General features: G+C 56.4%; 2 protein-coding genes across 5 annotated transcripts in view; one reads left to right on the top strand and one right to left on the bottom strand.

Moving 5' to 3' along the window:
- UNKL (unk like zinc finger) overlaps positions 1-14,540 on the top strand; it is a 31,540-nt gene extending 17,000 nt beyond the window's left edge. For 2 of the 4 annotated variants that reach the window (XM_042239793.2, XM_027961326.2), the window contains exons 9-15: positions 1,827-1,889; positions 4,193-4,370; positions 9,656-9,748; positions 10,239-10,466; positions 11,059-11,261; positions 11,378-11,635; positions 12,204-14,540. In XM_042239793.2, the coding sequence (XP_042095727.1) occupies positions 1,827-1,889; positions 4,193-4,370; positions 9,656-9,748; positions 10,239-10,466; positions 11,059-11,261; positions 11,378-11,635; positions 12,204-12,356 (1,176 nt within the window). In that variant the 3' untranslated portion in view covers positions 12,357-14,540. Of the gene's footprint in view, positions 1-1,826; positions 1,890-2,404; positions 2,493-4,192; positions 4,371-5,813; positions 5,905-9,655; positions 9,749-10,238; positions 10,467-11,058; positions 11,262-11,377; positions 11,636-12,203 lie in introns of those variants that run through there. The other 2 variants (XM_060406253.1, XM_042239795.2) reach the window with 2 other exon arrangements.
- GNPTG (N-acetylglucosamine-1-phosphate transferase subunit gamma) lies at positions 14,519-25,049 on the bottom strand. Its single transcript, XM_015104005.3, has 11 exons — positions 24,989-25,049; positions 24,830-24,887; positions 24,683-24,750; positions 15,841-15,895; positions 15,694-15,777; positions 15,533-15,626; positions 15,351-15,465; positions 15,189-15,271; positions 14,984-15,115; positions 14,825-14,906; positions 14,519-14,728 (listed from the first exon to the last, which is right to left on the bottom strand). The coding sequence occupies exons 1-11, from the start codon at positions 25,038-25,040 to the stop codon at positions 14,631-14,633; spliced, it is 921 nt and encodes a 306-aa protein (XP_014959491.2). The 5' UTR covers positions 25,041-25,049; the 3' UTR covers positions 14,519-14,630.
- Between the last annotated feature and the right edge of the window lie 27 nt (positions 25,050-25,076).

Genomic DNA, 25,076 nt, shown 5'->3' with positions numbered 1-25,076 from the left:
TGAGAGTCCAGGAAACATGCAGGATCTGAGGTTCTGGGGCACCTCAGTTGGGCCCATGCCTCTCGGCGTGAGGTCAGGGATGATTGGTTTGGTCAAGACCCTAAGGGAATACGTCGGTTGGGGTATTTGGAGACCCTCAGACCTCAACATGGGTCTTGCTGTCCCAAATGAGCCATTTTCATTTAAGGTGATGGTGAGGAGATTTGCTTGGTGACTTGGTAGACTGGAGCTAAGACTGAGCTCCCAATGCAGGGAGCCTGGGTTTGATCCACCTGGTCAGGGAAGTTGATCCCGTGTGCCGCAACTAAGACCGAGCACAGCCAAATAAATAAATATGAAAAAATAAATAAGCCAAGTGGGGGCTTGGACTAGAGGTCAGCTTCCCTTCCCTGTTGCCCAGGATCTCATCGCCTTTGACAGCTGAGCTGAGCGTGAGTGAAGTGCCCTGTGCCCAGAGGCGCACTGCTCTCCCCACCCTCCTCCCGCCCCGTTCCAGCGCGCCCATGCACAGCTCAGCGCCTGCTCAATGTGATGGGAGTTCCTAGCGTTGTGGAACATGAGCCCCCACCCCCGTCCCCAGCACAGGGAAGAGGCAGAGGGGCCTGGATGGGGCAGAGCCCTGGGACTTGATGAGGAAGCCAAGCGGAGCTGTTTCAGGATGGCCTGCCTCCTTCACAGTGTAGCTTCTCCTTAGAGCGAGGGTCTTGGGTTCCGGGTCAGGGCCTTGGAGCCATCGCCCAAACTGGAGTTGCGGGGTCACTTGTGGAGTTCTAGGAAACCAGAGGTACCCAGATGGCCTCAGAGTCGAGCCATCGGGTGGGAGGAAGGGGCCCTGATCAGGGCCAGTGTGAGCACCTCTTCTCCACCCTCCATGGGTCCTTCTGCAAACCCAGAGACCAAACAGGGCGGGGTGGCTGGAGCCATCACAGGCTCACTTATCACACGGTTGGACACAGGAATTGGAATACCTCTCAGGCCTGCGCGTGTTTCACGGCAGCTTTGTGCCGACGTTTGCCCTGAGAGAGTCCAGGCCCTGACACTGCAGGCTAAGCCATCCTCGTGCAGGTGCCCCCGAAGGTGGTTCGTGAGAGTCAGGAGCTCCACACACAGGCAAGGGGGGGAAACAGTTCCCTCTACACTTTTAGGGTTAGTGTCTGGGGTCCTGCAAATTAAACTGACCAAAGCCAGCTTAGCTGGACAAAAGATTCATTATTTATTCATTGGGATGCCAGACCTGAGGACTTATCTACCGTTTTAACAGAGAGTGATAAATTGTGGAGAAGCGACTAGACCTAGGGGTTTCTGCTTTCAGGGAGCTGAATTACGGGATGGTAAAGATTTGGGGGAAATAGTGGAAGAGGAGGGTTATGTAGGGAGTTTGTGGTGAGGTTCAGCTTCCTGCAGCCCCAAGTGATCTGAGTTCTCTGGGGTGAAGCTCTTCCCCTTCTCTTGAGAGGCCTTGTGTCCAGGCCGGAAGGAGAGGACAGAGAATCACCTTCCAGGAAACCATCCTTCTTTGCCTCAGGGGTTGACTTTCCAAGACTCTCCGCTCTAGAGTGCAGCCCTGCCTGGGACGCTTTATTTGATGCTGTGGGTTCAGGGACCTCTCACCTGCCTCCACACGGACCAGCCAAGAGCTCAGAGAATGTCAGGTGCGGGAAATGGAGCCCAGGAGAGCTGACGCAGAAGCAGTGACTTGAAAGCCTTTTCTGTTCCCTGGACTTCAGTGCTTGGCCTTTCCTGCCTTCCTGGTGGAGCTGAGGTCTCTCTGTGTGGTTCTGATCAACTGCTTCTCCTTCCAACAGCAAGTGCGTTTTCTGTTGCAGACAAAGCGGAGAGAGTCACCTGCCAGCGGCAGCCAGAAGGCCAGTGAGCAGGACAGCAAGCAGGTACTTCGTGCTGTCTGCGACCGACCTCTGCCTGTGCTAGGACTCTGCACGCAGCCGGTCACACTCACCTCCACCTCACACCGTGACCAGGCTGACGTCCACTTGTGAGACAGCGCCTTTCTCACGGTCTCCATAGAGCTGTCTGTTCCGTGTGTCCTTTGTCTTCATGTTTTAAAAAATGTGCTGTACCTTAGAAACAACAGAACCAAAGCCTCTTAAAGTTTCCTCCCACCTTGGGAAAAGAAGAGGAGCCCTTTGTGGTCTTCTGTATGGGTGACGGCCCCACAGACCGAGGCTTAAACTGCAGGCCTTGGTTCCGTCCGGAGCCCAAAGTTGCAGACGGGGGGTGAGCGGCGTCGGTTCCTCCCGGGCCACCCTCTGCCATCTGCCAGTGGGCCCCGTCTTCCCTCTGCCTCTGTGTCTGTCTCCAGTCGTCCTTTTGCCATCAGGACATGAGTCCTGTTGATCAGGACCTGCCCTGACAACCTCGTCTTAACTTGATTCCCTCGGTGAAGACCCGACTCCCAGTCAGGTCCCGCCCAGAGGTGCGAGGGGTCAGGACCCCCATGGCAGTTCCAGCCGAGCCCGCAACAGCGTCCGTTGGTGAGCCTGGCTCCCTCTTGGGTCACAACCTGGGCTCGTTCTCACCTCTGCAGGGGCTATGAGGCTACATGGAGGCTTCCCCCCAAGTCGGACCCTTTCTCTCTCTTTTGTGCCACCCAGCTTCCCGTGTGCTCATTTAACTGAGTTGTTTGAGAAACAGGGATTTTTTTCAGACATGGGACGCATGTTTTTCTGCCACCATGGAAAGGCGGAGGGCGGAGGGAGCTTCGCCAGCTTTGCAAGACTGGGGCCTGGCCGGCAGACAGCAAGCACACACCCTCTGCTCGATTCTCACTTGTCTCTGCTCGGAGCTTTCTTTTAAATCCCCAAGTGGACAGGGTCTCGCTATTTCTTTTCTGCTGGTTTTCTTGGTGCCCCATGGGTGCTTCCCGGGGGACTTTTCAGAGGGAGATAATCAGGACATTTTGCCATTAGGAAATTCTGAAGTCAGCAGGATGATTGAAAGTAAAAATACAAGCCAGTTACTTTGTGATTTTTAAAAAAGATATTGAAATTGAGACATTGCTCATTAAGAATCTGAAACATGAAATGTTAATAGTAGCGTAGCCAACAGGGCACCTGGCTATGGTCTCAGGGCTGTGGAGGAAGGGCCTGGAAAGGAGTGCGGTGCATGGTGGGGCACCCCGAGAGGGCTGGGCAGTTCCTGATGTGATGAGTGAGCTGTACCCCCTCAGGCACTGTGAGCAGGCTGGCCAAGTTCATCTACCAGCCAGTGCTCACCTACACCCAGGGACCCCCTCCGTCCTGTCCCAAAGCCAGGCTCCAGGGACAGTGAACAGGGGTTGGGGGGCCGTATTGGAAAGCCATCTAAGAGGGCCCCTGGGGCCCTGAGCTTTCCACTTGTTTGATGGGTCTGCTGGAATGTCCAAGGGACGCCATGGCCGTGAGGCTGGCCTCCTGGCTCTTGCAGGCAATTGGTGCTCAGAGCTGCTTTGGGGACCCCTTCCTGCATGTGGGTGCCGTCCACTCCTTCCCAGGACCTCAGTCTCCTCCTGCAGCCACAGAACCCTGAGTCCCTGGGCCCCAACAGCAAAGCCCAGACAACACACCGTCTCGCTTTGCTACAGCCTCTGACTCCTGGTTTCCTGGTGACCTTGGAAAGCCCCGAGGCCTGACTTCATGACTCAGTTCATTTTTATCGCTGCCTTTACTGTGCGCAGTGCCCTCCACGTTCCTGGCTGTTTATCCAAGATTGTGCCAGTTCTCTTCCTTTTAATCTATCAAATAAAGATAATGCGAATTGCCCCAATCTTTTATTTTTGTTGTTGGATAATGAGATTACAAGGTTATTTCATCGACATCATCAGAAGCGTTGCTGGCTGTCTGCTCGTGCCCTGGTGGCTTCTTCCTTTCTGCTGTGCATCGCCATTATCGTGATTCTGTTGTCACTAGTAAGAATGACACTCTCTGGATGCACTTGTTTCCATCCCTGGGTGGTAACAGCTTACGATTCTGCGGTGACGGTTTCTAACTTAACCAGACGTTTAAAGCCCCTCCCTCTAGAATATCTGGAAAAGTAGTTGGCTCTCTGGTCTGCTTTGGGGAGCGAAGTGACCTGGCCTGTCCGTTGTGACTCTGTCATTTCTCTGTCCCCCAGTGTCCTCTGTCACTGCGCGGCCGTGGTCATGTTGCTGTCCCCGAGCCCAGTGCTGGCTCATCCTGTTGTGTCCTTTACACAGAGCCACCTTGCGGTGTTGGCAGTGGGTCACCCTCTCGCTCCCAGCATGAGTTCCAGCCTCGCGTCCAGCCTGGCGTCCAGCACCGGCTCAGGCGGCTCCTCGCCCACCGCTCTGCCCACCCTCTCGGCCCGCACCCACCCGCTCGACCCCACCAGCAGCGCCGGCGAGGGCGTCCCAGGTAAGCCCCGGGGCTCTGCTGCCTCTCTGCACTTGCCTTGACACCTTCCTCTGCACACGTGTGGGCACACGCTCCTTCGTAGGAGCGCGTTTCCGGCGGTCACCTGCCACTCGGGCTGTGCTGCCCCAGGGGAGCGCGTACCTCGCTGGGCGCCACGGGCGGGCCAGAGCGGCAGCACCACTGAGAACCTGAGGCTTCAGAGAAATGACGGGTCCTGTAGGTCGGACGGTGACCAGGGTGGGGAGCGGGAGGCATTCCCAAGGCACAGGCACCGCTGCCAGCTGTGGAGGCGTCCCTGGCGGCTGGGCATCCTTGTGGGTTTGTAAAGTAATCACCCATGTAATCGGATGCGGGGGTTCGGTTAGGGGTGGTGGTCAGGGCACAGAGCCCTGGCTGGGACTGTGGTGAAAGCCCAGGGAAGAGTGGAGCTGGTGCGTGAGATGGCGTCTGCCAGATCACGCTGGTCCCCTGGTCCCCGTCTGGGCAGTGGGTACCTTGCTGTTGTGGGAAGTCACAGAATGTTCAGAGCTGCCCTCTGGCCCCGGGAGGAGGGCTCTGGCTGGCCTTTCCGCTGTTGGCACCCAGGACCTGGAGTGCACAGCGACACCACCACCCCCCCACCCCCCGCCCCGCCGCTGCAGGGCTGACAGGTGCTGGCTGCCTTGCTTCCCCTGGGGTCCGTTCAGGCTGCACCTCTGCGATGCAGTCACTGCCTGATAGTCAGCTCAAACAAGCCGGCGCTCCTTGCAGACCTCCCCCTTCATGGACTCCGCGGAGCCCTTTCAGGGCCACTGGGCAGGTTCCTCTCCCTTGCCTTCCACCTCACACAAACAGCTGGAGCCCTGCAGAGTTCACTGCCAGGTGGCCGGCCAACAGTGGGACCCGGGAGGGAAGGGTTGAGCGTTTTACTTGAGCCTCTGCGGGTGGGCAGAGTAGGAGCAGCTGGCCAGCGACAGGGCTTGCGGAGATCCCACTTTAACCCACCAGAGCAGCCCTCGCCGCGGTGGTTTTCGCACACCTTGGGCCCGGGGTCCCAGCACGCCGCCTCGCAGCGCCAGAAGAGTCAGGTGCTGGTGCGAAGAGGTGGAGTGCCCCGCCGAAGGCGCGTGCTCTGGGCAGTGGGGACGCGGGGCTCCGAGGACGCGGAGCCGCGAGCCCAGCACCACTCCGCAAGCACCAGTCCGCAAGCACCTGTCCGCGGTGCGCGGGCCAGTCGCGGCGGGGCGGGGCCAGGGACCAGGGCCAGGGGCGGGGTACGCTGGGGGCGGGGCCAGGGACCGGTGGGGGCTGGGTAGCCGGGCGGGGGTACCCAGGGGGCGGGGCCGGGTGTGGTGGGGCGTGCGTCACCGGGGCGGGACGTTTCGGGGGCGGGGCGATCTAAAGCTTGCGTCACCGGGGGCGGGGCATTCCGTGTCGGGGCGGGGCCATCAGGTCTGCGTCACCAGGGGCGGGGCCGGCGCGGGCGGGCGGGGAGCCGGCCGGGTTTGAATCGGCGGCGGCGGCGGCAGCGGTACCAACGCGGGGCGCGGGAACGGTGAGTCAGCATCGTCAGCCCCGCGCCGGTAGGGTGCGGGCCGTCATTCTCCGGAGCTGCGGATGGGGCGGTGTGCCAAGTCTCCCCGCTAGATGCATCCCGCCATCCCCTCCCCGCAGGCGGCCAACTCCCGCCCCCCTAAGCAGGCCAGGTGACCCCTCAGGTGCGGTGCATCCGCTTCTTCCTCTCGCCGCCCCGGCCGCCCCCTCCCCTCCCAGTGGCCCCCGTAGCAGCCTGCGGCCCCCGCGCCGCGACCAGGCGTGACAGCCAGGGGCCCGTGCCAAGATCTTGCGGGTTGCGGAATGAGGTCAAAACAAATCTCCCGTCTTTAGGACCCTGCTCTGCGGGGCGCTCGGGTCTTTCCTGCGTGGGTGCCATCCCCCGGGTTCTCCAGGGAAACCTGCATCGCCTAGCGGGGGTGGGTCTCCCACTCCCAGGGTCTCTGCCTTGTCCCGGTGCGAACTGCCGCTGCACTATGGGGAACTCAGACCAGCAATGAGCCGCTTTGTCGGGTGCATGTCCATCTAGCGATTAGCGGAAGGACAGCCCGCCAGGGGCATCCTGGCCCGCCCCAGGGGGTGACGGGTCAGGGTTCCCCATTCTGGCCTCTAATTCCTTGCGCTGTAAGTTGTCCCCGTGTGTCGCCTGGTCCTGGGGACCTGGGCATCCCTCAGATGTGCTGTGTCACGTTGGGAACTGAGCTTTGCCAGGGCTGTTACTCAGCAGTTTTCAGCTAATTGCTCACTAATGTCTGGGCAGTTCCTGGCACTTTGACACAGCGGGTTAGAGGTCAGGTGACTCAGTCACGTAGATTCTGAGTGTTGAAAGTCATTTCTTTTGAGAGAACATCTCAGAACCTGGATCTGATCTCAGGGAGAAGTGGGGTGTGTAGTAGGAGAGAAGCAGCGCTGACTCCTTTGGGGGCCAGGACACCTCTCAGGGGCGCCTGCCACCACCCCACACAGGCTGTGGCTTGTCAGGTGAGAGTTGGTCCTGGTTGTGCCCCGGCTGCACCTGAGGGGGCAGGGCAACAGCAAGGTCCTTCTGTGCTGAGTCACAGGGTGGGGGTGGGGGAGTGGGATGAAGTAAATGCCTTCAAGGTGAAGAAGGCTCCTGCGCTCAGTTTATTTTCATCCATCCATCCGCTTCTTCTTTTTACATGCCTGTTAGTCAAAAAAACGTTTATGAAACTCTGCCAGTTTTGAAGCCAACCTGATTCCCCCCACTGCAGGGTGAAGGGCTAAGTCCACGTTGTCGGGCTCAGCTGACTGGCGTGTCCCAGGCAGTGGACGTGCCAGGTGGTTTGGGAGTCTGGGGAGGTGGTGCAAGGCAAGTATGCAATGGGCGGGTCACCCTGCTTATGCACAGCAGGTGAGTCTGCACGTCAGCCCGCAGTGGTCTGGGTCTGAGATGGACCGCACAGTCCAGGTGACTTGAAGGGATCTAGCAGGCGAAGATTCTGAGAAGGGTTTTGGAGGCTGGGCAGGAGTTTTCTCAGAACTGCTGGGGCTGATGGGAGCTGTGTGCGAAGCTGCTGCCCACGGCAGTGCCGCAGTGTGGAGGCAGAGAGGAGCCCTCGCTGGAGTGGGTGAGGGTGAGAGAGGGTCCTGCTGGGAAGTGTGGACCAGTCACTGGTGGGGGGGGGGTGCGTCTTTTCTAGGAGGCAGGCCTTGGGACGTGAAGGGGTTGGCATCCCTGAAAGTCTCCTCCTGGGACAGAAGAGGTCAGGGTTGGGCAGCGTGCAGAAAGGGGGGCCCTAGGGGGGTGGGGCAGAGGAGCTGAGGGCCGTGCTGGGCTCCTGCTCAGCACGTGGGTGCTGGTGCAGCAGCCTGAGGGAGGCACCTGCACGCACAGTTTGCTAAGGGGCTGGGGCTGCTGTTGGTCCTCCCTTGCTGGCAGGCGGTGATGCAGCCGCACTGGAGGACAGCTGGTGTCTGCAGGTCAGCACCACAGAGGTCACTGGTGTCCAGGTCTGACAGCCACAGGAGGGGCTGTGGGGCTGCTAAGGAGGACGGGAAGGCTGGGAGGTGGCCCCAGGCAGAGGAGGGGAGAGGGATAGGTGGAGGGTGGCGGTGGGGGCGTTTAGGAGCACCACTCAGGGCTGGGGGGCAAGGCTGGGGCGACAGTTTGAAGAATGAGATGGCAACTGGGGATCGCAAGAAGCGGGGGTCAGCCAACTTGAGGTGGATTTGGCTGAGCGTCTACGGGGCCTGCGATCATGTCTTAGGAAGGGTGGGAGCCAGAGGTGGCCTCTTTTGCAGAGTTGACCACGGCAGGAGGGGTCCTGAGAGGCCTGGAGCCCTCAGCCCACAGGAGGTGCTGTTGGACACAGAGAACAGCCTGGCAAGGATGGGTGGTCCCAGTTACTGTGGGTTAAATTAAGGGCCTGCCTCAGCCCTGCACTCTCTGCCCCTGACCCTGGGAACGTGACCTTATTTAGAAACAAGTCTTTGCAGGAAATTCCCTGGTGGTCCAGCGGTTAGGACTTCTCGCTTTCACTGCCCAGGATCAACCCCTGATCGGGAACTAAGGTCCTGCAAGCCGTGAAGTGCAGCCTGCCCCCCACCAAAAAATGAAAAATAAAAGTCTTTACGGGTGTAATTAAGGTAAAAATGAGGTCATTAGGATGGGCCCTAATATGATATAACGTGTTCTTAGAAGAAGGAGATTTGGACACAGAATAAAGGAGAGGGAAGACCACGTAAGGACAGAGGCATTGGGGGGCCGGAGCATCCACAGGCCGAGGGCCACTGAGGATTGCCCGCTGGGAAGGCAGGAGCGCGGGCCCCTGGAGCCTGGCAGAAGCGCGGCCCTCTGCCGCTTGTAGACCGCCACCCAGGAATTCTGCCACTTGGCACCGGGCACCTGGGAGTGGAGGTGGGAGGCTGACCCAGAACAGGCAGGCCTGACGAGGGTTCCATGGTCCACTCCGGGCTGGAGGCTGGGGCCTTGGTGCGTCCGGCCAGGCATCAGGGGCACTGTGGGGCCCTGTGGCCAGCAGGGGACATAGGACTGGGCCGTGCCAGAGAGGCCCCAGCCTTCTGGAGGGCGTGCTCTGGAGCGGACCCCAGCGGGAGATGGGGACAGAAGGGATCTGGGGCAGCAGCGCTCTCATGTGCTGGGCCCTCAGCATCACCACGTCTCCCCAAACCTGGCTGTGGCTGTGCTGGGTGGCCGCTCAGGCCCTGGGTCTGTCCCTGGAGCTCCTGCTCCCTCGGACCCTGGTCCCCAGGCCACACCTTCCCCAAGTCACCCCCATTGGGCTACGGGAACTCGGGGCGTTGGGGGACCCAACCTTGGCCATCCCGAGACAGCATCCCAGTCGGTGCCAGGACCCCAGGAGGGCGTGTCAGGTGGGGACAGTGGGGGGTGGTCAGCACCAAGAGGGCCACGGCCCTTTCCCCTGTCCCTTTGACAGGCCTGGGGGGGTGCACAGGGGTCCCCAGCAGAACAGGAGGGAAACAGCCCTGCTCACTTGCGGGACCTGGTTTGGGCCCTGGGGTGGAGGTCAGTGCAGGTCCCCCCTCGTTGTCCGTGAGCCCCTTTCTCCCCATGGACGTCACCCTCCTCAGATTTTCTGTACTAGGCAGGCATGTGATCTGGTCAGATTTTACCAAACGATCAGAAGCTGAGTCGGCGAGATGAGGGCAGTGTTGCCATGGCTATAGGAAGGGCGGACCCCGAGCCCAGGCAGGTCCCCCCGCCACAGGAGCCTGGATCCCCCTTCGGTGACACTGGGTCTGTCCCGCAGGATCCACCCTAGACCTTCACCTTGGTGACATCAGCCTCGTGTCCCCAGATAAGGACCTGGAGGAGCACGACGGCTGTGACCTGGGACCCGCAGGTAGTGCCTAAGCCCACACCTTCCAGGGCTGCCCCCTGTGCCTCTGGGGTGGGAGGGGTCCTGTCTGCCTCCCTGCACCCCCCTACCCCAAAGCCCCTGCAGAGTCAGGGGCAGGCCTTTGTGGCCATTCCGAGGAGATGGGTAACCACCACGTTGGTATGAAGACAGATAGGTTCACGGTTCACATCAGATACTGAATCGTTTTTTTCAATGTAAAAGTTCATCTTTTCTTTTTTAAAATTTCTCTGATCTTAAACCACTTGTGGGGCCTAAAACGTCTTGGGACCACTGTGCCTGTGGACAGGTCACCCAGGTGGGCCTAGAGAGCATCTGAGGGGTGAGACATGTGGCCTTCTCACCTGGGTGGGAGTCCCCCAGCTCGGGCAGTGCTGGGTGATTCCCGGGCAGAGGGTCTCCTGTCGTGTCTGGTCCCTGGGACTGCAGCGACTGCCCCCCACTAACCCGACCCCTTACCCCCAACTCTGTGCAGGTCAGAGGTCGCTGGGGGGCTCGGCCCCTGTGGCCATCCCGGGCTGCCTGCCACGCTCCCCATCGCTGCACTCCTCCTCATCCCTGTCCGCCTCCCCGCTCGGCTCCTTCTCCCAGTCCCTGCCGGGCCCACTCATCTCCTCGGCCATGACGCCCCCCCAGCAGCCGCCACCCCTCACGTCGGAGCCCAGAGCGCTGGGCCCTTCAGTCTCATCCTACAACTCCTTTGGTGAGTGGCCTTGAGGGGCCCCAGGGTTGGGGGGGAGCCACAGTGCGGCCCATCATGTCCTGTTGCAGCTGCTTGGCGGCACATGCCCTGGGGAGGGGGCCTGGGGTTCGCACCTGCGCCTCTGGGGGGTTCAGTGTGCCTGGGACCCCATGCCGCCCTAGGACGCCACTGTGGTGGGACCCGCCTCGCAGACTGCCAGGCGCAGGAAGTCAGCAGAGGCCAAGCACAGAGGCAGATGGATTTGCAGAATGCATCTGCAAATGGAAACTTGTGATTTGTTTTTAAAGAAACAATATTTTTATTTTTATTATTTTTTTAAAGAAACCATGTTTTTAAATACTTGTTTTACTCTCTAATGTCACATACATCAATAGATGTCACTCACATAATCAGAAACCCTTGGGGTTCTCCAGGTCCTAAGTGTGGACAGGGTTCTGGGACCAGGGTCTGAGCTCCGCGGCCCCCACGACGCACCTCTTCGGGCGAGTGATGGCTCAGGCATCCTTGCTGGGGGGCAGGGCTGGGGTCCCCAGAGTTGGCTGGGGGGATGCCCAAGAGGCCCAAGCTCGAGCAGGCTCCTCCACACACTCAGGCTTGAATGGCGTCCCTGGCAGCATCTGGGACTTCGTCTCCGGCAGCTTCTCTCCCAGCCCGTCCCCCATCCTGAACGCCGGCCCCGCGGCCTCCTCGGGCGTGAACCCCAGCAGCGCCGAGCTGGCCCGCGTCCGGCGGCAGCTGGACGAGGCCAAGAGGAAGATCCGGCAGTGGGAGGAGTCCTGGCAGCAGGTGAAGCAGGTGAGCTGGGGGGGCCACGGTGCCGGGGGGCGGGGCAGGGGCGGGGCCCGCGGGGCAGGGGGCGGGCGGGGCGCCGGCGCCGGCTCCGCCAGGTCACCGCAGCTCCTGGGTTTCAGGCCTGCGACGCATGGCAGCGGGAGGCCAAGGAGGCCAAGGAGCGGGCGCTCGCGGCCGACAGTGCCCGGCAGCTGGCGCTGCAGAAGAAGGAGGAGGTGGAGGCGCAATTCCGACGGCTGCAGGAGGAGCTGGAGGGCCGGGGCTTGGCCTCCGCCCTCCCCGGGCTGAGCGGCTGCGGCGACATAGGTGCCATCCCCCTGCCCAAGCTGCACTCCCTGCAGAGTCAGCTGCGCCTGGATTTGGAGGCCGTGGACGGGGTGAGTCCAGGCTCGTCCTCAAGGAACCAGCGGGCTGAACACCGAGGTGGGGTGGGGGGCCGGGCACAGCTTCCGTCCACTCCCCACTTGCCTTCTCTCAGCCACTGTGCCCCTCCCCCGGACAGGGGCCACGTCGCCCACATCTTTGGGTCACCCTCTAGGATCCTTGGTCACCCCCTGCTGTAGTGCTGAACCCGCTGCCCTTGGCTCAGCAGGAAGACCCTTCCACACCAGGCATTTTGTTAGAGCCCAGGGCGTCTGGGGGCTCCCCGGCCCTGCCTGTTATGCACGCCACTTCGCTGGCCCGGCCCGCACACACCTCATCTCCGAGGGGCCTGCACACGGGCTTTGGCTTTTTCTTGCCGGAGGCTGTTCAGAGCTGGGGTCCATCCTGCCCAGGCCCCTCCACCGGCCGCCTGCCCGGCTCTCCTCCCCTCGCCCTGTGGTGGAGCAGGCCCTGGGAGCTTGTGTGGAGGGAGGCTTGTGGTGGGTCCTCCCTCCTGGCTCCTGGGTGGCCGCGGGAGGGCAGCCTGCCCCTGCCTGATGGTGCTTCACACCTGGCCCACAGGTGATCTTCCAGCTGCGGGCGAAGCAGTGCGTGATGTGCGGGGAGCGGGCGGGTGCCGTCCTGCGGCCCTGCCAGCACCGTGTGCTCTGCGAGCCCTGTGCGGGCAGCGCCCCCGAGTGCGCCTACTGCACAGGCCAGCCCCTGCCCTGGTGACGGCTGCCTCGTGCGCTTCCTGGTGCCACCGACGTCGGGACCCCAGCCCCGCGCAGCCCACCCACGGCCTCAGACTCTTCCTCACAGACCCTGACACCCCACGGGGCGTAAAGGCAGGGTGACCCCTCGGGGTCTGTGGTCCTGACACCACTGTGACTGGATCCTGGGAGCTCAAGTCCCGAGAAGCACTTTGTAGACGGAAGAGTTTAGGCAGAGGTTCCAAGTTGCTCTGAGCTGCTTTGAGGTTCGTGTTTTTAATATGCGATGATATGAAGCTTTACATGTGTACTGTGAACAGAGCACTTCCTCTCGGTCTCTCTTAGCCCGTAGCACGGTAACCATGCTAGTTCCTGTCTGAGATTAGTACTTATGAAGTGAGCATTTATCTAGTAGAGACATACCTAGGATTTTTACAGTTTTCGAATTAAGTGCAAACCAATAGTATTTATAGCAGAGTGATTATTGAGAGACGTATACATGTAGATGAAATTTATGAAGGGAACTCACTTCCTGAACGTGTGCACAGTAACTGCAGCGTCAGTGACAGCCCTGTGGCCGCAGGCCCCGCTCAAGTGCCTATGCCTCGGAGAGCCGGGGATGGCGCATTCCTCGTCTCTGGACCTGGCCAGCGTTCAAGTCAGCAGGGCAGTGGGGCAGCAGGGAGAGCCCTCCATGCTCCTCCTCCCCCAAGCTCGCTGGTGGGCTTCCCGGCTGTAGCCACGCCCAGTTGCCCAGCCGCGTGGGAGACACTGTTGCCAGGTCTGTTTGTCCAGGTGTTGTGGTCACGTGACCACAGGTGGGGGGGACCTGGCCACTGTGAGGGCTGTGCAGGGCCAGGGTGGCAGCAGGGCTGCTGGGAACAGGTAGGATCTCAGTGGCAGCTTCGGTCTCTCCTGTCTGCGTTGGGTCACTTTTCCGAGGAATCCGGGAGGAAGTAAAAGCTGTCTGTAGTTGGCCAAGACCTTACTCACAGGCATAGATAGGGCAAGGATCTCCCAGGAGTCTGCTGCAGGCGCGGAGCAAGGACTGGGCCCTGGCCCGGAAGGGACAAGCCGCCCCTGCCCGCCTGCCCAGGGCTGTGCCAAAGACTTTATATAGCATTTTTTTAAAGTGCAAAGTGACTAGGTAAAAATTTTTATCAGTGACCAAATTAGAATGTATTTACTATAGTGAGAGGTTGAAAACCTTTTTTTAATGTAAGACACACTGATGGGAACGCTGTCATTCAAAGGTGGGCCCATGGCTCCATGCAGCTCGCCCGCTGCTAGCGGTAACTCTGACTCAGTTGTGGAGAACCTTGTTTCTGATTATAGTGATGATGATTTATTAGCTCGTAGAAATTACGTATATTTTGTGCTATTGTTATCACTGTTTAAAGTTCTTTATTTTTATTAATATTTATGCACTTGTTTCCCATGGCAGGCCTTTGGCCTTCCAGGGAAATGGGACAATGTCTGTAATCGACTTCTAGCCTAGACATTTTCAAATTATAAACAGGAACAATTAAGCTTTAGGTATATTTATAAGCTACCCCGGTCAGTACTCTCTGTGGGGTTCTGGGAACTGGAGGCGCACCACCGCCCCCCCCCCCCAGGTACTTGCTGGCTCTGAGGACAGGTGTGGTGGGAAGACCAAAGAACCACCGGGGTGGGGCTCTTGGGGCTGTCCCCCAGCGGCCGGGTGGCCCTGGCCTTCTGAGGGGCGGAGCGAGCCTCCCAGGCTGGGCCGGGCCAGGCTCAGGGTCTCAGGGTGTCACCGCCCCGCACTCAGATGACAAGGGGGTGCTGGGTGTAGCAGCTGAAGCTACACGGTGCTTGGCGAGGCCGCGGTTCTTGCTGCCAAGTGTCAGCTCCTGAGTGCTCAGTGTTAGCGGTGACATTCCATCGTCCCACCATCTGTCGCTGTGGGCAGAAGACCTCGACTCCTTGTGGATGCTTCATACAAATTAATTTATGGAAGCCCCCATCTGTATGTTCGCGTGTTTAGATGAGAATGCTATTGGGATGGAGTTTTCTTAACCCAGAAGGTAGTATTTATAATGCATAATCATTTACTCGTAGTGAATTGTTTAAAGTTGTTAACACTTGTTTAAATTTTTTTACACTATAGCATTTATGCAATGGTTTACAGAATTCATGGAATTATTTTTATCAGTATGGAAATTAATTAAAACTCTGATCTTTATTTTGTCTGCATCTTTGAGGACAACCCCTAGAGTCTGCTTGGCTCAGAAGGAGAGAAAGGTCTTCAGGCTGAGGCTCACAGCCCTGAGGGTCACAGGGTGTCCCCACGCAGTCCAGGGTCACCTCGCAGGGGCTCCGCTATCCCGGCCGTGGGCATCTGGGGGCCCCAGTGCTCAGAGCTGGGTGTTTCTGCCAAAACACCAGGCAGTAGGAGTCAGGACCCAACCGGCAGGCGCAAAGCCCAGGTGGGCTTGGGCCCCCCATCCCTCACTGGGCACCACGGACCTGTGGGCTTTCCGTAGGGGACGCCATGCTGGGTCAGCACGCCTTGCAGTCTCTTTATCTCCTGTGACAGGGCCTTATGTGCCTAGACCGGGAGTGGAGAGGGGTGGTCAGGCCCTTGGTGGGAGGCTGTCCTCGGCCAGGGGCGGGCCGTGTCTATACCTCCTGGCAGCTCTCCAGTGTCTCAAACCGCAGGCCCTTGGTGCCTCCTTCCTGCTGCGCTGCTTCACTTTGTTCTGATGTCTTCAGATAACCAGCATCTTCAAAAATCGCCCTGAGCGACTTCTCGTAGCCCTGCAGGTGGAGGATGAAGAGGGAGCGCCCATTGGGCTGCCCGGCCCCCTTCCGGGGCCTGCTCGTGACTTACCTGGGCTGTGATCAGCTCGTCCACCAGGTCCTGCTCCAGCTGGTCCCACCGCTGCTGCAGGAACGTGGGCAGGGTCGGGTACACTGAGGGTCCGATAGAAACTGGCTGAGCTGAGCCCCTCTGCCCCCCAACACCCCCCCCCCCGCCCACCCAGGCACCCACCTAACAAGGAGTGGGGGTGGCAGACGAGGGGTGTCTCAAAGGTCAGTGCGTAGACACAGGTGCTCGGCTCAGACACATGGGCCAGCCGGTTGCTTTTGCCGCAGGTGAGCTCCACCTGGGGGGGACCTCAGTGAGCAAGTGGGGGAAGCAGGCGCCTCCCCCCCCCCGCCTCCACTGCCCACCTTGCTCTGCCGGCTCCGCGACTGGCATGCGTCACCATCCCGCATCCACATGCCCCTGAAGGTGTTGTTGGTGATCTCCCACTCGTGCCAGATGCTGCGGAGGGGCAGAGTGAGGCGGGGTGGGGCACGGCGCCCCGGGGCCTCGGCCGCACCCCACTCACCCGAGGATCCCACTGTAGGCGTTCCAGCGGAAGGTCTGCTCGTGCTGCGTCACGTTGTGGAATGGGCAGAGCTCGTACTTGTACCTGCGGGCACGGGGCCGTCAGCGGGGCCCCGGCCCCCAGCCACCCTGCCCTGCCCTCACTCACGTGGACTCCACCAGGCTGAAGCACTTGCCAGAGAGTCTGGAGAGGTGCGCGGGGCCTGCGGGGAGAGCGCAGCCCGCTGAGCACGGTGCCCTGAGTGGGCGCAGAGCCCAGAGCCAGGGCCCTTCGTGGACGGAGAGTGCCGGAAACGCGCAACGAGGCAGAGGGCGTGAGTGACCTCAGAGCGCCAGCTCACACCCCATGAAAACAGCGCCAAGGACCACTGCAACCAGCAGCACTGACCCCCAGCGTTCCGGAGAACGGCTCGCCGGCAGGCAGGCAGGCGAGCCCCTTGCAGCGAAGCCCCGCCCCAGCGAGGCCGTGAGGGGCAGCCTGGCTGGGGCCTACCAGGAGCCTGACCTCTGTTCTGCCCAACTCAGATCCCAGGCAGGAAAGGGGGCTGCTCGTGAAGGCTGCAGGCAAGGGGTGACGGTCAGACACACACAGCAGGCCATCTGGACACAGGAGGAGTGCAGGGAGACCCCGGGGGGCCTGCACGCGGACGCCCCCAGGCTCTGAACATGCCCACCCTGGTGAAGGCCGCCCCAGCACCGGGCCAGCCTGCAAGGCACCTGTAGCTTCTCCAAAGGAAAATCCAACAGGACCACCTGGGAGAAGCCCAGACGCTGGACTGACTGAAAACTTCAGTTAAACAAATGCCTAAAATATGCTTAAGGGGCTGGAGGGAAACATAAAGAACCAAAGCGTGTCCAGAAGATGACACGTGGGCAGAGAGTGAACCAGGTCGAGAGGAACTACAAAACCCTGGAGCCGAAAAATACAACTGAACTAACAGACCCACAGAAGGAGTTCAACACTTCTGAACAGAGAGAAGAACCAGTGACGAGACAGTGGAGGCAAAGAGGAGGGGCAGAGACGGGATCTGAGGAAATAACTGCCCCAACCCCAACAGATTCAAGCGGCTCACTGAACTCCGCGTACAACACACTCAGAGAGACCCCCACCGAGACACGAGAGAGATGGCAGACACCAAGTCGAAAGTGGCAAGAAGTGACTTGTTACATGAAGGAATCAATGAGATTATCCACCCACTTCTCTGCTACACTTGGGAGGCCAGGAAGCAGCGGGGTGAGAGACAAAACTGTCAACCAAGGGGTCTATATCCAGGAAATCCTCCTCCAAGAGTTAGGCAAAATCAAGACCCTCCCAGACTAAGGCTGAGCGACTTCATTACCACCAAGCCTGCCTTGGCCGGAGCCCCTCATTACCCCCAGGAAAGGCAAATACATGGGCAAACTCAAAGCAGTGCCACGGTCCTGAGCCGCAAACCTACAGGGTTCAAAAGGCAGGAGGCATGGGTCTAATTACAGATCCACGCTTGAAGGGTCAGTTTCTGAAGTCCACCACAAAGCTGGGGAGGGACAGAGTTGTACAGGAGAAGTCTCTGAAGTCACACCAACTTCAATCATGGACAAGTTAGACTTGAGTTACATGATCATATGTAATCCCCTGGCGACTGGAGAGGAAATGGCTACACAGAATACACACGAAAGAGGTAAGAAGGATGTCAGAACAGGTCGCTTAGGAAAAGGTCAACAAAAGCAATGGAGGGAACGAGCAACAAAAAACAACGGTGAAACAAACTTTGCTGTTTTTGTCTTCTCCGGATCCTTCCTTATCAGTGATTACTTAAATGTAGACAGATCAAACTCTCCCATTCGGAAGGCATAGACTGGCTAAACGGGTAAAGAAATGCACCCAACTGTGCATCCTCTCTATGAGACACTGAAGCTCGAGGGCGCAAGCAGGCTGAAAGTGAGAGGACGGGAAAAGACGCAAGTAGAGCGAGCGGGGACAACCACGCCGACACCCGACGGCTACCAGTCAGCACTGTTCAGGGAGATAAGGGGGGTGTTATACAGGAGAGGGTCCCCTCACCAAGGTCGTGACAGTTACAAGCACACAGCACCAAACATCGGTGTTGGCAATGACACCAAAGGCAGCGGTACCAAAAGGGAAACTAGAAACGGGGGGCGCTCCCTTAACAACAACAAAGCCCCAAAGAACCCAATCAAAGGATGGACCACGCAGACTTCCTTGGTCCAAGTGGCTCAGACTAAGTGGCTAAGACTCTGAGCTCCCAATGCAGGGGGCCCGGGTTCTATCCCTGGTCAGGGAGCTAGATCCCACATGCCCCAACTAAGACCCAGCACAGCCAAATACATCAGGAAAAAAACTTTTTTAAAGATGGACCAAGGATTACCAGACATTTTTCTGAAGTGAAAAATAAACACAAATCAAATCCACAATGAGGTATCACTTCACCTACATCAGTATGACTATTATTAAACAAACAGAAAACAAATGTTGGTTAGGATACAGAGAAACCAGAATCTCTGCACACTGCTACTGCTGGTGGGAATGTAAAATGTACAAGCCGCTGCTGAAAAGTTTGGTAGTTCCTCAGAAAGCTTAAACATAGGGGGTTGGCCAAAAAGGTTAATCTCAGATTTTTCTCAAGATTTTTCAGAAAAACCCAAACGAACCTTTGGCCAACCCAATAGAATCACATGATACAGCCAACTGACTCCTGGGTGTGTGAACTGAAAGCAGGGACTCAAATGTGGCCCATGCTCACAGCAGCCTTATTCATAGTAACCAAAAAGAAAAAACCCCAGTGGGCACCGACAGATGAATGAACAGAATGCAGTGTGTATTCAGCCTTAGAAAGGAAGGCAGTATTGCCACAGGCCACACAATGAACTTTCGAGATACTGTGCTAAGTGAAACGGGCCAATCCCAGAACAAGTATTTTATGATTCCACTTACATGAGGGACTTAGTTCATTCGAGCTTCTATAACAAAATATCACAAACGGGATTTTTTCCCTACACAGACAGGATTTTAAAGCAGCTATACTGCAACCATGTTCCAGGCTGTTAAGCCAAAGCTCCCCAGCCTATCAGTTCAGTCGCTCTGTCGTGTCCAACTCTTTTTCGACCCCATGGACTACAGCACACCAGGCCTCCCTGTCCAACACCAACTCCCGGAGCTTGCTCAAACTCATGTCCATCGAGTTGGTGATCCCATCCAACCACCTCCTCCTCTGTCGTCCCCTTCTCCTCCCGCCTTCAATCTTTCCCAGCATCAGGGTCTTTTCCAATGAGTCAGTTCTTTGCATCAGGTAGCCAAAGTATTGAAGTTTCAGCTCGAGCATCAGTCCTTCCAATGAATATTCAGGACTGACTTCCTCTAGGATGGACTGGTTTGATCTCCTTGCAGTGCAAGGGACTCTCAAGAGTCTTCTCCAACACCACAGTTCAAAAGCATCAATTCTTCAGTGCTCAGCTTTCTTTATAGTCCAACTCTCACATCCATACGTGACTGTCGGAAAAACCATAGCTTTGACTTTGCTGGCAAAGTAATGTCTCTGCTTTTTAATAATGCTGTCTAGGTTGGCCATAGCTTTTCTTCCAAGGAGCAAGCATCTCTTAATTTCATGGCTATAGCTACCATCTGCATTGATTTTGGAGCCCCCCAAAACATAAAGTCTCTCACTGTTTCTACTGTTTCCCATCTATTTGGCATGAAGTGATGGGACCAGATGCCATGATTTTAGTCTTCTGAATGTTGAGTTTTAAGCCAATTTCATCACTCTCCTCTTTTATTTTCATCAAGAGGCTCTTTAATTCTTCTTTGCATTCTGCCAGAAGTGTGGTATCATCTGCGTATCTGAGGTTATTGATATTTCTCCTGGCAATCTTGATTCTAGCTTGTGCTTCCTCCAGCCCAGTGTTTCTCATGATGTACTCTGCATATAAGGTAAATAAGCAGGGTGACAATATACATCCTTGACATATTCCTTTCCTGATCTGGAATCAGTCTGTTGTTCCATGTACAGTTCTAACTGTTGCTTCTTGACCTGCATACATATTTCTCAGGAGGCAGATCAGGTGATCTGGTATTCCCATCTCTTGAAGAATTTTCCACAGTTTGTTGTGATCCACACAGTCAAAGGCTTTGGCATAGTCAATAAAACAGGAGTAGATTTTTTCTGGAACTCTCTTGCCTTCTTGATGATCCAACGGATATTGGCAATTTGATCTCTGGTTCCTCTGTCTTTTCTAAATCCAGCTTGAACATCTGGAAATTCACCATCCACATACTGTTGAAGCCTGGCTTGGAGATTTGGGGGCATTACTTTACTAGTGTGTGGGATGAGGGCAATTGTGCGGTAGTTTGAGCATTCTTTGGCATTGCCTTTCTTTGGGATTGGGATGAAAACCGACCCTTTTCCAGTCCTATGGCCACTGCTGAGTTTTCCAATTTTGCTGGCATCTTGAATGCAGCACTTTAACAGCATCATCTTTCAGGATTTGAAATAACTCAACTGGAATTCCATCACCTCCACTAGCTTTGTTCGTAGTGATGCTTCCTAAGGCCTACTTGACTTCGCATTCCAGGATGTCTGGCTCTAGGTGAGTGATCACACCATCGTGATTATTTTGGTTGTGAAGATCTTTTTGTACAGTTCTCCTGTGTATTCTTGCCACCTCTTAATATCTTCTGCTTCTGTTAGGTCCATACCGTTTCTGTCTTTTACTATGTCCATCTTTGGATAAAATGTTCCCTTGGTCTAATTTTCTTGAAAAGATTTCTAGTCTTTCCCATTCCATTGTTTTTCTCTATTTCTTTGCATTGATCACTGAGAAAAGCTTTCTTATCTCTCCCTGCTATTCTTTGGAACTCTGCATTCAAATATATATCTTTCCTTTTCTCCTTTGCCTTTAGCTTCTTCTCTTTTCTCAGCTATTTGTAAGGCCTTCTCAGACAACCACTTTGCCTTTTTGCAATTCTTTTTTCTTGGGGATGGTCTTGATCACTATCTGCTGTCCAGTGTCACGAACCTCCGCCCATAGTTCTTCAGGCACTCACTCTATCATCTATTTGGCCTTCCACTGTATAACCTTAAGGCATTTGAGTTAGGTCATACCTGAATGGTCTAGTGGTTTTCTCTACATTCTTCAATTTAAGTCTAAATTTTGCAATAAGGAGTTCATGATCTGAGCCACAGTCAGCTCCTGGTCTTCTTTTTGCTGACTGTATACAGCTTCTCCCCCACCCTAGAAACAGGTTGAAAAACAAAACTCAGGATTGCCTTGATAGGTTCAGAAAAAACCTTTGACAAAACCCAACAGCTATTCATGGTAAAAACTCAGCAACCAGGAACAGCCTGGAAGGTCCTCTCCCTGAGAAAGGGCTATACACGAGAGCTTCAGGCGGGAGATAGAGGCCAGGTGGGGGACACCTCTCCCCACTGTTCTCGAGAAACCCAGAGGACCGGCCAGCACGCAGGCGCACAGCTGGACTCCAGCTACTACATGAACTAATGTTAACCACGCAATGGACACAGTCCAGAGACATCTCAAACAATGAGGGGATTTAACCGACTGATACTGTTGCTGTGCCCTTCAACACATGCACAAAATATTACAAATAAACAGAGAAATTAGTTTCAAAGTAACCAGAGTGGCAAAAAGAAAGCTGGCTGAGGCTGCCTGCTGCTTCACACACCCTCCCACTTCACACCTGCTCGAAATTGGCTAGAACTATTTTTTTTTTAAGTCAAGGAAAAATCAAAAGTAAAAATGTGTAGCTGCTACTGCTGAGTCACTTCAGTCGTGTCCAACTCTGTGCGACCCCATAGACGGCAGCCCACCAGTCTCCCCCATCCGTGGGATTCTCCAGGCAAGAACACTGGAGTGGGTTGCCATTTCCTTCTCCAATGCATGAAAGTGAAAAGTGAAAGTGAAGTTGCTCAGTCGTGTCCGACTTAGTGACCCCACGGACTGCAGCCCACCAGGCTCCTCCACCCGTGAGATTTTCTAGGCGAGAGTGCTGGAGTAGGGTGCCATCGCCTTCTCCAGTGCGTGAAAGTGAAAAGTGACAGTGAAGTCGCTCAGTCGTGCCCCACCCTCAGCCACCTCACGGACTGCAGCCCACCAGGCTCCTCCACCCATGGGATTTTCTAGGCGAGAGCGCTGGAGTGGGTGCCATCGCCTTCTCCGAATGTGTACAGTAAGCACTAAAACTGAGCACAAGCAGAAACACAGGAACCCAACTGCAAATCAAACTGATGACAGAGAAAAGAATGACCTCGTGAAGGGTGGACCATAGCACCCTGCTGCCCGACTCTGGCTGGACACACTCCAAAATAAACTGCAAGTCTCAAACCTCGCTCACTTATTTCATAGTTAGTGAGACAGCTGGCCCAGCGCCTAGTTAACCAGATGCATATATTTCCCTTGATTGCTTCCCAGGGCGAGGGTTGGGGGCGAGCGTGGGACCCAGGACAGCTATACAAGGCATTCTGTGTGTATGTGCTAGTCACTCAGTTGTGCTCAACTCTTTGTGACCCCACAGACTGTAGTCTGCAAGGCTCCTCTCTCCATGGAATTCTCCAGGCAAGAAAACTAGAGTGGGTTGCTATTCCTTTCTCCGGGGCATCTTCCCGACCCAGGGATCAAACCCCGGTCTCAAATGAGAAGAAGGTAAAGCACAGAACGTCAACTCTTGCACTGAGTCAGCGTGTACGCTGCTGTTCACAGCTCCATTCCTCCGTTTTTCTACTCAATATTTTCACAGTAAAAAGCTAAACTCTGTCTAGAGTGAAAGCTCATAGCTGTACCCTCTGTCTCTGATCTCAGCACCCCACTCCCACCCCGTGGCCAATCCCTCCAGCCTGGCATCCGTGTTCACGGCCTGTATTTGGCCACTCCTTTTGCTGGACTCTTCTCCCCCAGATGTTCACAGCCCTAACTCCCACTCCCCTTCAGTTTCTGACCGAAATTTCACTTCTCAGTCTTTTCCTGAACCCCGTATTTAAAATGGCAATCCCCAGAACAACCCCCCACACACACTCTTCTCTGCCTTCCATACCTACAGACCACTTTTCACCAGTCTACATTTTACCTACTTTTTTGTTTATCGTCAGCCTGCTCTCCTGTCAATTAAGACTGTCAGCTCCATGAGGACACTGTTTTCTTCATTTCTGCATCCACAGCATAGACCCTAACATACGGTAGCATTCAATTGAAAAAAAAAAACAACAACATTTGGGGGACTCTCTTAGTGGTCCAGTGGCTAAGACTCTGCACTCCCAACACAGAGGACCTGGGTTCAATTCCTGGTCAGAGAACTCGACCCCACATACCCCAGTGAAGATCAAAGATCCCAAGTGCCTCAACTAAGACCTGCTGCAGCCAAATAAATATTTGTTTTAAAAAGAGATCTTGGATTTTTTCTTTTTAATTGGTGGGCTTCCCAGATGGCTCATTGGTAAAGAATCTGCCTGCAATGCAGGAGACATGGGTTCAGTCCCTGGATCAGGAAGATCCCTTGGAGGAGGGCATGGCAACCCACTCCAGTACTCTTGCCTGGAGAATCCCATGGACAGAGGAGCCTGGTGGGCTATAGTCCATGTTGTCGTAAAGAGTCGGACACGGCTGAGCACTGTGCAGCTTGCAGGGTCTTAGTTCCTGCGTCAGGGATTGAACTCAGTGCCCTTAGCAGTGGAAGCACCAAATCCTAACCATTGGACCACCAGAGAATTCCCTTGGATTTTTTGTTTGTTATATTTAACACCCATTTAACAACACAGCAATTCCATTCCTGAGATCCTGTTGCAGGAAACCACTCCCATAGGTGTAGAAACAGGGACCCCTAGAAGGGATATTCTCCTCAACAATGCTTTTAGTGACCAAAACGCATAAACAACACCTTGCTGGACAATGAAAAGAACGCAGAGCATCCTATGGAATGCTAGGCACCAAGTGAGAAGAGCGAAGACGCGCAGTGAGCGACAAGAGCAAACAAGCAAACCTGCATAGTGGAAGTCGCTAAGTGCTGTCTGACTTTTTGTGATCCCATGGACTAAACAGTCCATGGAATTCTCCAGGCCAGAATACTGGAGTGGATAGCAGTTTCCCTCTCCAGGGAATCTTCCCAACCCAGGGATTGAAGCCAGGTCTCTCTCATTGCAGGCGGATTCTTTACCAGCTGAGCCACCAGAGAAGCCCAAGAACCCTAGAGTGGGTAGCCTATCCCTTCTCCTGCGGATCTTCCCGACCCAGGAATCGAACCGGGGTCTCCTGCATTGTAGGCGGAATCTTTACCAGCTGAGCTACCAGAGAATCCCCTGTTTTGAGCAGTAACACGGTATTACTCAAAACAAGAAAGCAAAGGTCACAGACAAAAAACCTGCTGCTGCTGCTAAGTCACTTCAGTCGTGTCCGACTCTGTGTGACCCCATAGACGGCAGCCCACCAGGCTCCCCCGTCCCTGGGATTCTCCAGGCAAGAACATTGGAGCGGGTTGCCATTTCCTTCTCCAATGCATGAAAGCGAAAAGTGAAAGGCAGGTCGCTCAGTCGTGTCCTACCCTCAGCGACCCCATGGACTGCAGCCTTCCGGGCTCCTCCGTCCATGGGATTTTCCAGGCAGGACTACTGGAGTGGGGTGCCATTGCCTTCTCCGACAAAAAACCTACTACACGTTTTTTACGTGTAAGCTTATGCACGTAAGCGCATTAAAAAACGTTTAAGAAAACACACACCAACCTGATAACAGAGATCACCTCTAGGAAAACAAACTAAGGACTAAGTCCCTAACTAGTGAACCCGGCACAGGCACGCTCTGGAAGGTTAGCGTGCACTTAGAAGGCTGACAAAGGACAGCATGAGCCTGCAGGTCCTAGCTTCCAAGGCCCCTCTCCCTCCGTGGCGCCGGCTCCCGAGGACTGACGCGGCCCACCGGTGCTGAAGCTGGGCCGGCTCCCTGCTCGCCCCGGGTCCCCGGCACGTCAGCGGTCAGGGCCCCGCACTCACCAGACACGGGTGAAGGGTCCCTCTTGGGCTGCAGGCGACTGGTCTGGGGCAGGAACGGGTTGTTGAGCCTGCGAGACGCGGCAGGGTCAGGGAGAAGCAGGCCCGGGCCGCGGCACCGCGCCTCCCGCTCGCCGCGCGGCCACTCACCCGAAAGTGTTGGGCTCCTCCACCACCTTCATCTTGGCGGCGCCTGTGGGTGCGGGCCCTGCGGGGAGCAAGCAGTGAGGAGGCGGGCAGGCAGCGCGGGCGGGGCCGCGGAGACCACAGGGGGTGCTCCGGGACGGAGGCGCCGGGCTGGTCACTCACCGCGGGCCGCGAGCCCGAGCACCACCGCCAAGCCCGCCAGCCTCGCCGCCATCGCGCCGCCGCCGCCGCCGCCGCCGCCGCGCGGTCA

Source organism: Ovis aries, chromosome 24, assembly GCF_016772045.2.
Source record: "Ovis aries strain OAR_USU_Benz2616 breed Rambouillet chromosome 24, ARS-UI_Ramb_v3.0, whole genome shotgun sequence".
NCBI classification, from domain to species: Eukaryota; Metazoa; Chordata; class Mammalia; order Artiodactyla; family Bovidae; genus Ovis; species Ovis aries.
This window is presented reverse-complemented; position numbering and strand designations above follow the sequence as displayed.

Coding starts and splice junctions, on each gene's coding strand:
- GNPTG (XM_015104005.3), bottom strand. CDS start 25,040: ATGGCGGCGAGGCTGGCGGGCTTGGCGGTGGTGCTCGGGCTCGCGGCC. Junction 15,272..15,350: donor CCACCCCCACTCCTTGTTAG/GTGGGTGCCTGG, acceptor TCGGACCCTCAG/TGTACCCGACCCTGCCCACG. Junction 15,116..15,188: donor ACGAGCTGATCACAGCCCAG/GTAAGTCACGAG, acceptor CTCCACCTGCAG/GGCTACGAGAAGTCGCTCAG.